Raw genomic sequence first — 13,954 nt, 5'->3', positions numbered from 1 at the left:
CGTTTGCAACAACATGGCCACAATTAGTACATGACCGGGGTAGTTGGAGAAGTATGGGAGAGGTTCTTGCCCTGCAGTGGGCGTAACTAGGCTGATGATGATGATGATACCGATGAGGATGATGATGATGATGATACTATGATTTTCCTGCCTCCCGCAGTTCAGTAACACTTGGCTAACATATTTATGACAGTCTCAAAATTAGTTTCCAAGCAATGGAAATGTACAATTGGAAGCACACGCGTCTATGTTGCTCCTCAGTTGCAGTTTTGTAAAAGCACGCCACCATCTGGCCATTTCAATCAGTCTTTACAACACATGATGACGGCCATGTTCCTCTACATTTTTTCTCTCATTGCATACGTCCTAGAAGATGCGCTTACAATGTACTCAATGCGTGTATTTGAACAATAAGCCAATAGTTTCAGCTCTGAGCCTCATGTATGGCCCCATTTTGCTCGTTGGTGTTTTTTTTTCTATGTTTGTGCCGTTGCTTTAACTACGCATTCAGTAACAGGCAGCGCAAAGATGATGATACTTAGTTCTCCAGTGTATATTTCGAAGTGCGGTAGAGAAAGCCTTAGGTAGGGCGCCTTTTTTTAAAAAAGAAAATATGCGCTTGCATCTTCGGCAGAAAATATCGCCTTAACTCCTACCACAGAAATTATTGATAAGGGGCAGAAACGCTCTTGCCAGTCACTTTATAACACGTGCGTGCTCTTTAAGACCCCATGCCCCCATCCTCTTTCTTGGAGCTTTCGCTGATGCGACTAGGAAGCATAACTCTTGAGCTCAATACACTTATTGCTCAGTTAAGAGTGCTAATTTTGTGGCCACGATGGAAACATGCCTTAGGTGTAAGTTATTACAAATAGAAAAGAATGCAGTCGCGTAATGTCAATGGAAATTTCACAGACCTTTCGTCATTCTCTTCAACATGCCGCTTGATGAAGGAAAGCAGCTGGTCGCAGAATTTCATGCATACGTCTTCCGACCACTTTCCCTGTAATGAAAACCGAGAAAAGACGCAGCAAAACAGTATTTGAATAAATCTATTCGTCAGGAAAATAAAATTAATTGCCGTGAAATTACGTTCGAGTGAAAATATCTGAAATGAGAAATCAAGCATTTTGCCAACTTGCTTTGGAAGATTTGTCTAGGATAAGTTTCACAATTTAAAATGTTCACGGTGCTTATATATTCATGCAAATAACAGAGCATCGAGCAACCGGTCGTAACTCAGATCGTTGCCCCTAAATCCCCCACCCCCTGAACGCGCACCAATCACTTTTGCTAAGTATCACCAACTTTTCATGAGCGCCGCTGTTCCCCGATTCTTCTTTCAAAGCAATTCCGCAATTCCGATTGCGTGGATCACGTTTCCGCTTCGGTTTTTGTAATTTACTTTAAATTTTCGCGTGCCGCACGCTCGCACCTCTATACAGCAGTGATGAAGCTTCCATTTGAAACCATAAACTGGTACTACGTAAGTTCCGCTTGACGCCGGAAGCTCAGAGGGTGAGCGAGCGGGAAGCTTGGAGTAGGAGGAGAGTATGCTGTCGGGACTTCACCTAGTCAGCGAAAGCGTGAACGAATAGTCTTTAGTTGCCCTTCGCAGTGCGGGCTTTCAACAGCGTTTTATATTGACAGTCACGAACCATAAAAGCAAGATCATGAGGTTAAAAATGAGCAGCACTGCCAATGTTTTTCTCATTCTTGCTGCCCTCTTGCCAGGAACTGCAGCTGGTCGCAAGGTCTACGCATAAAACAGGACTGGTTCTGGAATAGAGAATTTAAAGGAACTAAGAAGTGGCCACAATATGTTCTGGGACGTTGAGGGAAGGTAAGTGAATATGATTTGGAGTAAACAGAATCCAGCGCGCTGTTCACAAATATTGATGGAACGACCGTACTGAAATGACGACGACAGCAAGAAGACAATAAAAGGGCGTTTCTGATGTGATAATTATGAAACAACCGTGCGACAATAACGGTATGGTGACAATTGTGTCACGTCAATGGCATGACAACGACAGCATGGTGAGAGTCGGATTACGAAGGTAGAAGGACGTCAGTGGAGCGATGTCGACGATATCACGACGATGGTACGACAACGAATGCATGACGTGACAAAATGACGACAACGACATGAAAAAGGTACGAGGACATTAGGATTACGAATGTATGGCTACAATGGTGTGACGACTACTGTATTACCAGGGCTGACGAGAATGGCGTGACGACGATGGCATGAAATCGGATGACGAAGCTTGGATGACGGCGAAAGAACGCCCACTACGGGGCATGTTAAGGGTAGACAGTAAATGCCTGACGACTGTCCGATGACAATGGCGGGGCGACGATGGAACGAGTTCGTCAGCATCACGAGATTGAGCCCATGCCGAGTGCCACATGCCGTTCGAAAGCTTGGGCCACCTGGTCGGCGGAGAAGGTGGGACGATAACGGTATGGCAATGGTCGCGTAATGCAGCTGGAATAATGACGCTTGAAAGACCACGACGGCATCACGAACACGAGAAAATACCTAATGGCCCAAACTGGTAGACAACGTGCGACATAGGGCCGGCGTAAGCAGATTATATCCCAATTACATATATATATATATATATATATATATATATATATATATGTGTGTGTGTGTGTGTGTGTGTGTGTGTGTGTGTGTGTGTGTGTGTGTGTGTGTGTGTGTGTGTGTGTGTGTGTGTGTGTGGTTTCAAATTTTTTAAAGGTTGCCTGGGGCAGATAGCTCAAGTCTAGTTAATGCGCTGGTCTACACGACGCGACGGACAATACTTCCACAAAAAATTGAAATCCAAAATCGACGAATTAACAAGAATGCACTAATAACATTTGAGCTAATTATCTTGTAACCCATATTGCAAAGTACAAATTCTGCGCAAGCAGACCCACTGGCCACGAATTCTCAAGACGACACCAGTTTCGAGATATAAATTCCCGAACTGTGCGGAGAAATGCATTGGCGTTCCAGTTACTTGTGTGCTTCTTGCATGAAACGACGTTTCGTTAACAAATGTCGAAACTGGTGTCATCTCGAAAATTCGTTCCAAATGAATCCGCCTTGCGAACTCCACGGCTAGAATTAGTAAATTGCAATATGGGCCATAATGCAATTAGTAAGAAGCTTAATTAATGAATGTTTATTAATTAGTCGAGTATGGTTCTAAATTACTTGTGCAAGTATTGTCCGCCGCTTCAAGCAGACCAGGTCATGAACTCTAGAATTGTGACATTTTCCACAGGCAACCTTCAAAGATTTTCGAAGGTGCTCGCTGAAACTTCCTGTGCGCGCATTATATATATATATATACATATATATATATATATATATATATATATATATATATATATATATATATATATATATATATATATATATATATATATATTGTAAGCATTTATGCGGACTTCATCTTCATCTGTACAAAGTCATCATCAATCATCGGCTCTTGTTCGTTTTGCGTAGGCGCCATTTTTCCTTCTTGGAATAAAGCGTCGTCTCAACCGTGGCATTTCAAGTGGTGGAGGCGCTTTAAGATCCCTTCGACCTCAATCCACTTCAAGATCTCTCCTGGAGCTACGTTCGGGACGCCGCTTACGCCAAGAGGCCGCCATGTCGCAAGACCAGACCGCAGCATCCACCATCTCGGTTCCAGTGCCAGCGACCCCCACTCCCAGCCCTGCCAACAACCGGTATCGCGACCCTGAAATCTTCTCTGGCTTGCCTGGTGAGGACGTTGAAGACTGGTTTGACAACTACGATCGTGTCAGCGACTACAACAACTGGAACGAGACATCGAGGTTAAACAACGTGCCATTTTACGTCTCTCAAGTAGCCAAGACCTGGTTCCTGAATCATGAGACAGACTTCCGTGATTGGTCGTCTTTCAGGGAGCAGCTACGGCGGATTTTCGGCACACCCACGGTTCGTTCGGAAGTTGCGAAAAAGAGGCTGTCTGAGCGCGCCCAGCATTATGGCGAATCGTATACTTCGTACATCGAGGACATCCTCGCGCTTTGCCGCCGTGTCGACAGTGCCATGCCAGAACCTGATCGCGTGCGACACCTTCTTAGGGGTATCGGATCTACTGCCTTCCACGCACTCGCCGCTCGAAACCCATCGACGGTGTCCGACCTCGTCTCCGTCTGTCAGCGCCTCGACGCCCTGCAGTCCATCCGCTTGCAACCGGACTTTTCCGACAACCCCCTGGCGAACAGTATTGAGCTCCGGTCTATCATTCGAGCCATAATTCGTGAGGAATTGCAAGCGCATGGCTCAACCCCTTGCAGCAGCGCTCACGTCCAACCTGCTTCTACTGACCTGCGCGGTATTATTAAGGAGGAATTGGCCCCCCTGCAGAACGCCCAGCATACCAACGCTTCTCCTTGCCCACAACCGGCTTCTTACGCCCAGATTGCTGCAATGCCAGCCGCGCCGTCTCCAATTACACCACCTGCGCCTGTTCACGATCAGCTGGCACCTTTAGTCACCCGAGCTCCGAACCCACCTTACTACTCTGCCTGGCGTTCCTTGAGGCCTATCTGCTACTACTGCGGCTTTCGAGGACATATCTCCAGGTTTTGCCGACGCCGCCAGCAAGACGAACGTCGTGGTTACGCGGCCTTTGAACGCGATGAGCCACCTCCTCGCGCTTACCGCACTTATGAGGATACTCCCCCCGTTCGCCGTTCTCCATCTCCGGCCGACTTCTCCAACACCGCACTCCACACTCGTGCCTCGAGATGCCGCTCTCCATCGCCGCTCCGACGTTCTGTTTCGCCACTTCGACCTGTCTCCCAACTCCATGTCCAGCGACCGGAAAACTAACCAGTGCAGTTTTTGGAGGGAAAACTGCATCGCCGCGAAGTGCTCCAAGTCCTCCTGAACGTCCTTCGAACATGTTATTGGTGTCTGTGGAGGGTGTGTCTTTGTTAGCTCTGATTGACACGGGAGCTACTATATCTGTTATGCGTGAAGACCTGTGCTCTCGTCTGCGGAAAGTGAAGACGCCTTATATTGGATCATCTCTGATTGGGGCTAATGGAGCAATCATTCGACCATCAGCCCAATGTACAGCACGCGTCTTCATTGATGGTATCTGTCATCACATTAAGTTCGCGATTTTATTCCCGTGCGCTCATGAACTAATTTTAGGTTGGGACTTTCTCTCGTCAGCGTCCGCTTTAATCTCTTGCCATCAACGTGCAGTACATATGAGCGAGACAGTTCATCGCAGCGGGAGTACCGATGAGCCACAACTGCGTTTTATCACTGCTGCCGATTCTGTACTGCCTCCCGGCCACGAGCAAGTCATAAGTCTCTCTTCTACGGACATCACCAATGGCGACGTGTTCATCACTCCTTACGGTCGCTGTCTTGCCCGTGGGATTGTCTTCGCTTCCTGCCTGGTGCGGTTCAAAGAAAACTCTGCATTAATCATCGCTTTAAATGCGACCACTGAGACGATCCTCCTACCTCAAGGCTCCGCAGTGACCTGTTATGTGGATACCCAACCAGTCTCCCTGCTTCCTCTTGCTGCCTCGCAAGCTCTTCCTCGACCGGACAAATCTGCTTCATCTGCCCTTACTTCCGTGATAAGCCCTGACCTTACTGCTGCTCAACATGAAGCGTTGCTAAAATTGCTTACGAAGCACCAGGCCTCCTTCGATATGGATACTTCGTCACTCGGGCAGACTTCCGTTGCCTTCCATCGTATCGACACCGATGGCCAGACTCGCCGTCGTCCCTACCGAGTCTCTTTGGCCGAACGCAAAATCATCGAGGAGAACGTCGCCGATATGCTGAAAAGAAACGTCATACGTCCCTCCGCCAGTGCTTGGTCATCACCCGTCGTTTTGGTGCAGAAGAAGGATGGATCGGTACGATTTTGTGTTGACTACCGTGCGCTAAGCAAGATCACCCGTAAGGATGTATATCCCATGCCCCGTATCGATGACGCCCTTGATTCGTTGCAAGGCGCGCAATATTTCTCCAGCCTTGATCTTCGCTCCGGATATTGGCAAATCCCAATGCACGAAGCGGACAAAGAAAAGACCGCCTTTTCTACTCCGGATGGTCTTTATGAGTTTAATGTAATGCCTTTCGGTCTCTGCAATGCTCCCGCCACATTTGAAAGAATGATCGACACGGTTCTTCGCGGCCTCAAGTGGAAAACTTGTGTTTGTTACCTCGACGACATCGTCGTGTTTTCCTCGACTTTCACTGACCATCTGCAACGCTCAGATGAGGTGCTTACATGCCTTTCTAATGCCGGACTTCAACTAAACACGAGGAAGTGCCGTTTCGCTAGCACAACGATTAAAGTCCTGGGTCATCTCGTTAGCAAAGACGGCATCCAGCCCGATCCGGATAAAATTTCCGCGGTGCTCAACTTCCCCCGTCCAATTCGTGCAAAAGAACTGCGCAGCTTCATTGGACTCGCCTCATACTTTCGACGTTTTATCCGGAACTTTGCCAGCATTGCCTCGCCCCTCCACAAGCTCCTTACTAGTTCCAGTTCCTTCGATTGGAACGATCAGTGTGAAGCCGCGTTCCAAGAACTCAAGCGCGCACTAACATCCCCACCTGTTCTTTGTCATTTTGATGACAAGGCGCCCACATTAGTGCGTACTGACGCCAGCGGTCACGGAATTGGTGCCGTACTGCTGCAGCGCGACCACGAATTTTGCGAAAAGGTTGTTGCATATGCAAGCCGCACTCTCACTTCCGCGGAAACGAAGTACTCTATAACCGAACAAGAGTGTTTGGCTGTTGTCTGGTCCATTCAGAAATTTCATCCATACCTCCACGGTCGACATTTCACGGTTGTGACCTACCACCATGCCCTATGTTGGTTGTCGACGATCAAAAACTTGTCTGGACGTCTTGGCCGCTGGATACAAGCATATGATTTCAATGTCATATATAAGTCCGGACGGAAGCACCAAGATGCCGATGCTCTTTCACGATGCCCATTACCACCATCCTCGGAGCACATCACATCACCTTGTCAAATTGGCCGCACGGAGGACGCTTCGTCTATTACACCGATTTCTTCATTGACTTCATCAAACCGCCTTTCAGTGCTTTCCACTCACCAGCGCGCCGATTCCTATTGCCAAAGTATCATCAATCGCCTTAGCGGTATTTCATCTCCACCCAATGCCAGGCTACGGAAACAACTCAAACTGTTCAAGTTTGAAGACGACGTGCTCTACCGGTACATTTTCCACCCGGAAGGCCATCGATGGGTTCCCGTTCTACCGCGCTCTCTTCGCGCTGCAGTTCTGCAGGCCTCACACGATGACGCTACGTCAGGCCACTTGGGTTACAACAAAACACACGAGCGCATACGCAGCCGATTCTATTGGCCAGGCGTTTCCACGAGCATAGCTAGATATGTTGCCTCGTGCACGCTTTGCCAACACCGTAAGCGCCCTACTACTGCTCCGGTCGGGACCCTACAACCACTTCCTTGTCCAGCACAACCCTTCTCTGTCGTCGGCATTGACCTTTTCGGGCCACTCCCTCCTACTCCAGATGGCAGCCGATGGATCGTCACTGCTGTTGACCATTTGACCCGGTACGCTGAAACAGCCTCAATACGCTCAGGAGCTGCCTCAGAAGTAGCGGCCTTCTTCTTGCAGTCTGTCTACTTACGTCATGGGGCGCCTCAAGTTCTTTTGAGCAACCGAGGCAAGACATTTCTTTCAAGCACTCTTAATCAAGTTCTGCAAGCGTCCAACACCGTGCACAAGACAACTTCTAGCTACCACCCTCAAACCAACGGCCTAACAGAGCGATTTCATCGCACGCTGTGTGACATGCTATCCATGTATATTCAACCTGATCATAACTGGGATGCGATTCTCCCATTTGTAACATTTGCGTACAACACGTCTGTTCAACGGACCACCGGATACTCTCCGTTTTTCTTAGTATACGGCCGCCACCCCACCTCATCACTCGACGTTTCTTTCTTCTCTGGCCCCGTCAACGCTTCACCATTCATTTGCGACCAGTTTGTGTCTCGTCTTGCCCGATGTCATCGTCGCGCCCGTATGAACACTGCAGCCAGCCAAGACGATCGCAAACATCGGTACGATGCCTCTCATCGCGTCGTTTCCTACCGCCCTGGTGACGATGTGCTCCTATGGACCCCTGCGCGAACACCCGGTTTATGTGAGAAGCTTGAGTCTCGATATCTTGGCCCCTACAAAGTCATCGAGCAGACCTCACCGGTGAACTATCGCGTTACACCTGTTGAGACCCCAACCGACCGACGCTGCCGCGGAACAGAGATCGTGCACGTTTCTCGCCTGAAGCCCTTTCATCTCCGTTCCACTGTCTAATGTGCGGCCAGGCTGGCCGCTTCCGTCCGCGGGGGAAATTAGTGTAAGCATTTATGCGGACTTCATCTTCATCTGTACAAAGTCATCATCAATCATCGGGTCGTGTTCGTTTTGCGTCGGCGCCATTTTTCCTTCGTGCTTCGTGGAATAAAGCGTCGTCTCAACCGTGGTATTTCAATATATATATATACACCAGACAAAAAGCAGTTCTGGGTCCGGCCTCCATCCATTCTGATGAAGGCTGGACCCCGGCCGAAACGTCAATAAACCGCTTCATACGCGCGTCTACTTCACTGTGAATATATAAGGGAGTTGTTACCTATGCTTTTGTAATGTTCCTATTTTGTTCCCACTCCTCTAACAATCCTCGCTAGAGGATTGACACTATTTTAAATGAAATAAATATATACTTACACATAAACATACATTGGCTCCAAAGGCCTAGAGCAGGCGAAGAAAGATAATCGCATTAAAATAAAGTTCGGAGAGGCGTGAATAGGAAACCAAACTAACGATGTTCTCCGAGCGGGTCTCTTCGAGGGGACCATTTACGTGAAGCGGGGCCCAGAGGTTTGGGTTGCCTGCGCTGAGGGGCGTTTAGTGTCGAAGCACCCGGCATCGGTTAAACCCCCGAGATACCCTTTTCCACCTACACGCAGAACACACGCACGACTAAGCGAGGGAGCCTCCAGCTGTCATGTGGGCAGGTCTCTGTTGTCACAACACACGAAACGCCGGCTGACGCAGACGCCACTGTGGGCGCTGTTCGCGAGCAGCAGTTAAAATAACCATATTTGCACTTTCTATCACCATGAAAACAGGCTATTCAAATTACAATGTTTCGACGAGACCACAGTTTACGCTCAACCTGGCCTATCAGAGCACTTTACCTTGAAAGGCGTAGGCGTCAAAGCTATACCTATGGAGCTTACAAAGCGTTATCGCCTTTGCACGTAAGCGCCACTTGATTTACCAGGCCACACGGATGGACAGAAGGCACGAGAAAATAAACATTCGCTATACGACGCGAACCAGCGCTTGTCTCACCTACGAATTTCCCTGAACTCTATAAAATTTTGTGGATTTGTCAAGGGGCACTTCGTGCTTTCGAGGCTGCTGCGGCATTAAGCGAAACCGTTCAGTGCACCAGAATTTCGGCATGACCAAGGTACGTCTCCATCACGGAAACCACATCAACGGTAACACTGTCCGCTAAGGGAAAGGTAAGCGCTAACCTAGCTGGCGCAAACTAGAGGTTACCTGTCTATTGAAGGAAACAGTAATCGCGTTCCTATTCGCGCCTTTGTTATTGGGTATGTAAGTAGGGTTTACAAGGAGGCTTAGAAGGACATTACAATGATGGATAGCGCAGGAGAGACGTGGTTCTCATTGCGGTTGACGGCAAAGTTGCACTTTAATGTGTCAACTTATCCGCTATTAGGTTTTGCAATAGATCACCCGATGACCGAGACAGGCAGCAGATTCAAACGTGATAACAAAGACTGCCGACCACGTAAAGATGCGACTTCTGCCTATCCGTTTCTTTCTTTTTTCTGTGTGTGTGCGTTTGTGTGATTTTTCAAGGCACTACAGTCTGCGTGTTCCTGCAGAAAATATCTCTGACTACTTTGTAGATATGTCAATTCCTCCAAATGACCATGCGCATATTACATTAATGATCATTGTAATAACTTGTCTGGAGACAGCGAGTATATTTAAATATGAAATAACATGCTATTGATTAGATAACAAGTCTCTGTTATAGTAATTATTATAGATTAAATGAATTGTTGAACTATGCAGATCTGAAGTTTAAACGGCCAAATCAGTATTCTGAGGCATCAAACGTAGCGTAGAATATATGACACGTTGGACGTTGCAGGGTTAAATGCGTTAGAGACGATGTTCTTCCCTCAGAAATCTATGCGCTGTTTTCGTTTGAGAAATGCTTTCTTAGGCGGAACCTTGCTTGTTTCGATTTCGCTTGTCATCGCTCATACTTCACCCTCATACTTACAGTAAGTTTGTGCAAGCAAGGGGGTATCATATGACAGCTATACTGCTATAGTTTCACGCCAAGCCTCGGGCTAAGCTTGGGGATAAGGGTTCGACGTAGGCCACGGCGGCCTCATTTTTATGGGATCAAAATGCGAGAAATCTCGTTCACCCATATTTAGGCACACGTAAAGAACTCAACGTGGCTAAAAAAAAGTCACAAGGGCCGCCCTACATCGTTCCTCATAAAGAGATCGTGTTTACCGCACGTAAAGCCACATCAGCCTATTTTATGTCCACTGCAGGACGAAGTCCTCTCCCCGCGATCTCCCATTACCCCTGTCCTGCTCCAGCCAACTTCAACCAGTACCCGTAAATTTTCTTATTTCGTCGCACAACCTAGTCTTTCTCCCTCTACTGCGCTTCCCTTCTCTTGGTACCCATTCTGTCGCCCTAATGCTCCAACGGTTATCTACGCATTGCATGAACTGCCCAGTGCCATCTTTTTCTCTTCATGTCAATTAGAATTACGTGCATACCCATTTGCTCACTGATCCAAACCGCTCTCTTTTTTTCTTAAAGTTATGCCTAACATTCTTCGTGCCATTGCTCTATGCGCAGTCCTTAACTTGTTCTCAAGCTTCTTTGCAGTCTCCAAGTCTCTGCCCCATATATCTTCACCGGTAAAATGCACTGATCGTATATTTCCCTTTTCACTGTTAACGGGAGGCTTCCAGTCAGGAGCTCACGATGTCCGCCGTATACCAACCCGCCCATTTTAAATCTTCTGTGAATTTCTTTCTTATGATCAGGCTTTCCTGTGATTAGACGACCTAGGTAAACTTACTCCTTCACACACTCTAGAGGCTGACCTGCGATCCTGAATTCTTGACCTTTGCCCGGTTCATCATTGTCTTTGTCTTCTGTATATTGTCACAGACAAAGCCACAAAGGACTTCGGTCGACGCTGTAGATCTCTTTATTTATCGCTGTCCTGGCACCTTCGTCGTTCTCTTCTTCTGCGAGCCACCCAACATGCCTAGCATGTGGCACCGAATTGCACCGTGTGGCTGTCAGCTGTGTCGAGGTCGTGGCAATGTTATTCTTGAGCCCCACTCTTACACTCTTGGTTAAGGTCCTCAATCATTTGGTGTAACTAGTCCGCAGTGTTGCTGAATAGACAATGTCATCGGCAAACCGAAGGTTGCTGAGGTGTTCGCCATCGATCCTTACTCCTAAACCTTCCTAGTTTAGTAGATTGAATATTTCTTCCAAGCACGCAGTGAATAACATTACAGAAGTTGTGTCTACTTGTCCGACTCCTTTCTTTATAGGCATCTTCCTACTTTTCTTGTGTAGAATTACGGTGGCTGTAGACATTTGCCGAGATATTTACGTAAGCGGTCTGTACTCTTTGATTACGCAATGCCTCTATGACTGCTCGTATCTCTACTGAATCAAATGCTTTTTCGTATTCTATGAAAGCCATATAGAGGCTGATGGCATTCTGGGAATTTCTCGATAACCTGATAAATGACATGGATGTGATCCATTCTAGAGAATCCCTTCCTCAAGCCCGCCTGTTCCCTTGGTTGACTAAAGTTCAGTGTTGGTCTTATCCTATAGAATATTATTTTGCTAAATGGTTTATACAATACTGGCAGTAAGCTAATAGGCCTATAATTTTTCGGTTGTTTAATGTCTCCCTTTTTGTGGATTACAGTATAATGTTTGCATTCTTCCAGTTTTCTGGCACCCTTGCAGTTGATAGACATTTCGTATAGAGAGCCTCCAGTTTTTCAAGCATTATGTCTCCCATCTTTGATTAAACAGACAGTTATTACATCTTCTCCTGTCGCTTTTCCCCGTTTCATGTCTTGCAAGGCCATTCTGACCTCATCTCTAGCTGGAGGAGTACTTTCTGTATCCTGTTCATTATCGTTCCGAATGGAGTTCTGAGTCCTCTGGGTACTTACTGTAAAGGTCAGCATAGAATTCTTCCGCTGCATTTATTATACATTCGAGATTGTTTGTACTTTGCCTATCTTTCAGTGCATACATTTTTCTTTGGCCTCTGCAAAGTTTCCTTCTCACTTATTTCAGGCTGCGTCCATTTTTTACGGCTTCCTCAGTCTTTCTCACGTTATAATTTTGAATATTACTTATTTTCGCATTGTTGATCAGTTTTGACAGTTCCTCGAAGTCTATCTTATTTCTTGAGTTGGACACTTTAATTCTTTGTCATTTCTTTATTAGGTCCTTTGTTATTTGGAAGAGTTTGCCTACTGGTTGCCTTGATGCCTTGCCTCCCTCTTAAGTTGATGCCTCTGAAGTCAGCCTCGTCGTGGTTTCATTCGTTAGCTCTATGTCATTATCATCTTTGTTCTAAGGTTGCAAATTTGTTTGCAAGTACCAGCCTATATTTGTATGCTTTTAGTCTTACTGCCTCTAAGTTTACCTGTTTCTTTTTGATCAGTTTTACGCATCCTCTCTTGAAATTGAGGTGAATGCTAGTCCTCACTTACCTACGATAACTGCACTTTATCCTACCTGTCACTTCTACATCCTGCACTATGCTGGGATCGGCAGAACGTATGAAATGAATTTCGTTCCTTGTTTCACTATTAGCGCTTCTTGAGGTCCACTTTCTGTTGCTAGTATTCCTGAAAAAGGTTTTCATTATTCTCAGCTTATTCCTTGCTGCGAATCCTACTAGCGTTTCTAGGGTTTCTAGAATCGACACCGTAGTTGCCAATTGCCTGTTCAACCACCTGCTTTTTCCACCCTTTTGAATTGAAGTCACCCAATACTACTGTATACTGAGTTTGCAATTTTCTCATCGCTAATTCTACACCTTCATAAAACTGCTCTACTTCCTATTGGTCGCTGCTGGATGTTGGAGCGTAGGTTTGTATTACCTTTTATCTAGGCATCATATTAAGTTTGATTATGACTACGGCTACCCTCTCATTAACTCTGTAGGATTCGTCGATTTTGCCTGCTATGTCCTTATGGATTAAGAATCCTACACCATATTGCTTCTTATCAGGGAGACCTTCATAGCAGAGGAAAGGGCTGTTATTGAGCAATGTATAAGCCTCACCAGTTGTAATCTCCCTAAGGCCGATGATACCCCAAACAACGTCTAATAGTTCCTCGAAAAGTACTGCTAAGCTAACCTCACTCGACAGAGTTCGGCAATTAAAGGTTGAGAGGGTCAGTTTCCATTGGCACCCTGTCCGGACCCGGAGATTCTTAGCACCCTCCCCGGCATTACAGGTCTCACCGCCGCCTTAGACCGGTGCTCCACAGCTGCTGGGGACTGAGGGCCGCGAGTTAATTCTAGATATCATTGGGGAGGTTGTGGCCGAATACTGCACCAGGCAGGTCAACTCCTGTTCTGGTAAGGGAGTGTCTTTGTTCAAGCTTAGTGGGCCTTCCTAATTTGGCTGTACCTGGATTAGTATAGTCCCACTCGCTCTCGGCATTTATCGCCGGTGTCAGGCGCCACTCCAAACCTGCAGATGTAGTGCACTGGAGGATGTCGTACGCAGATAAACCATCGCAG

At 46.9% G+C, this 13,954-nt stretch overlaps 1 protein-coding gene across 1 annotated transcript in view; it reads right to left on the bottom strand.

Moving 5' to 3' along the window:
• Positions 1-13,954, bottom strand: part of LOC135909510 (decapping and exoribonuclease protein-like) — a 104,892-nt gene that overhangs the window by 20,377 nt on the left and 70,561 nt on the right. The window contains exon 5 of the mRNA XM_065441484.2: positions 918-1,003. Coding sequence (XP_065297556.1) covers positions 918-1,003 — 86 coding nt within the window. The remainder of the gene's footprint in view (positions 1-917; positions 1,004-13,954) is intronic.

Source organism: Dermacentor albipictus, chromosome 5, assembly GCF_038994185.2.
Source record: "Dermacentor albipictus isolate Rhodes 1998 colony chromosome 5, USDA_Dalb.pri_finalv2, whole genome shotgun sequence".
Lineage (NCBI taxonomy): Eukaryota > Metazoa > Arthropoda > Arachnida > Ixodida > Ixodidae > Dermacentor > Dermacentor albipictus.
Note: the sequence above shows the minus strand (reverse complement) of the source record. Positions and strands in the feature narration are given on the sequence as shown.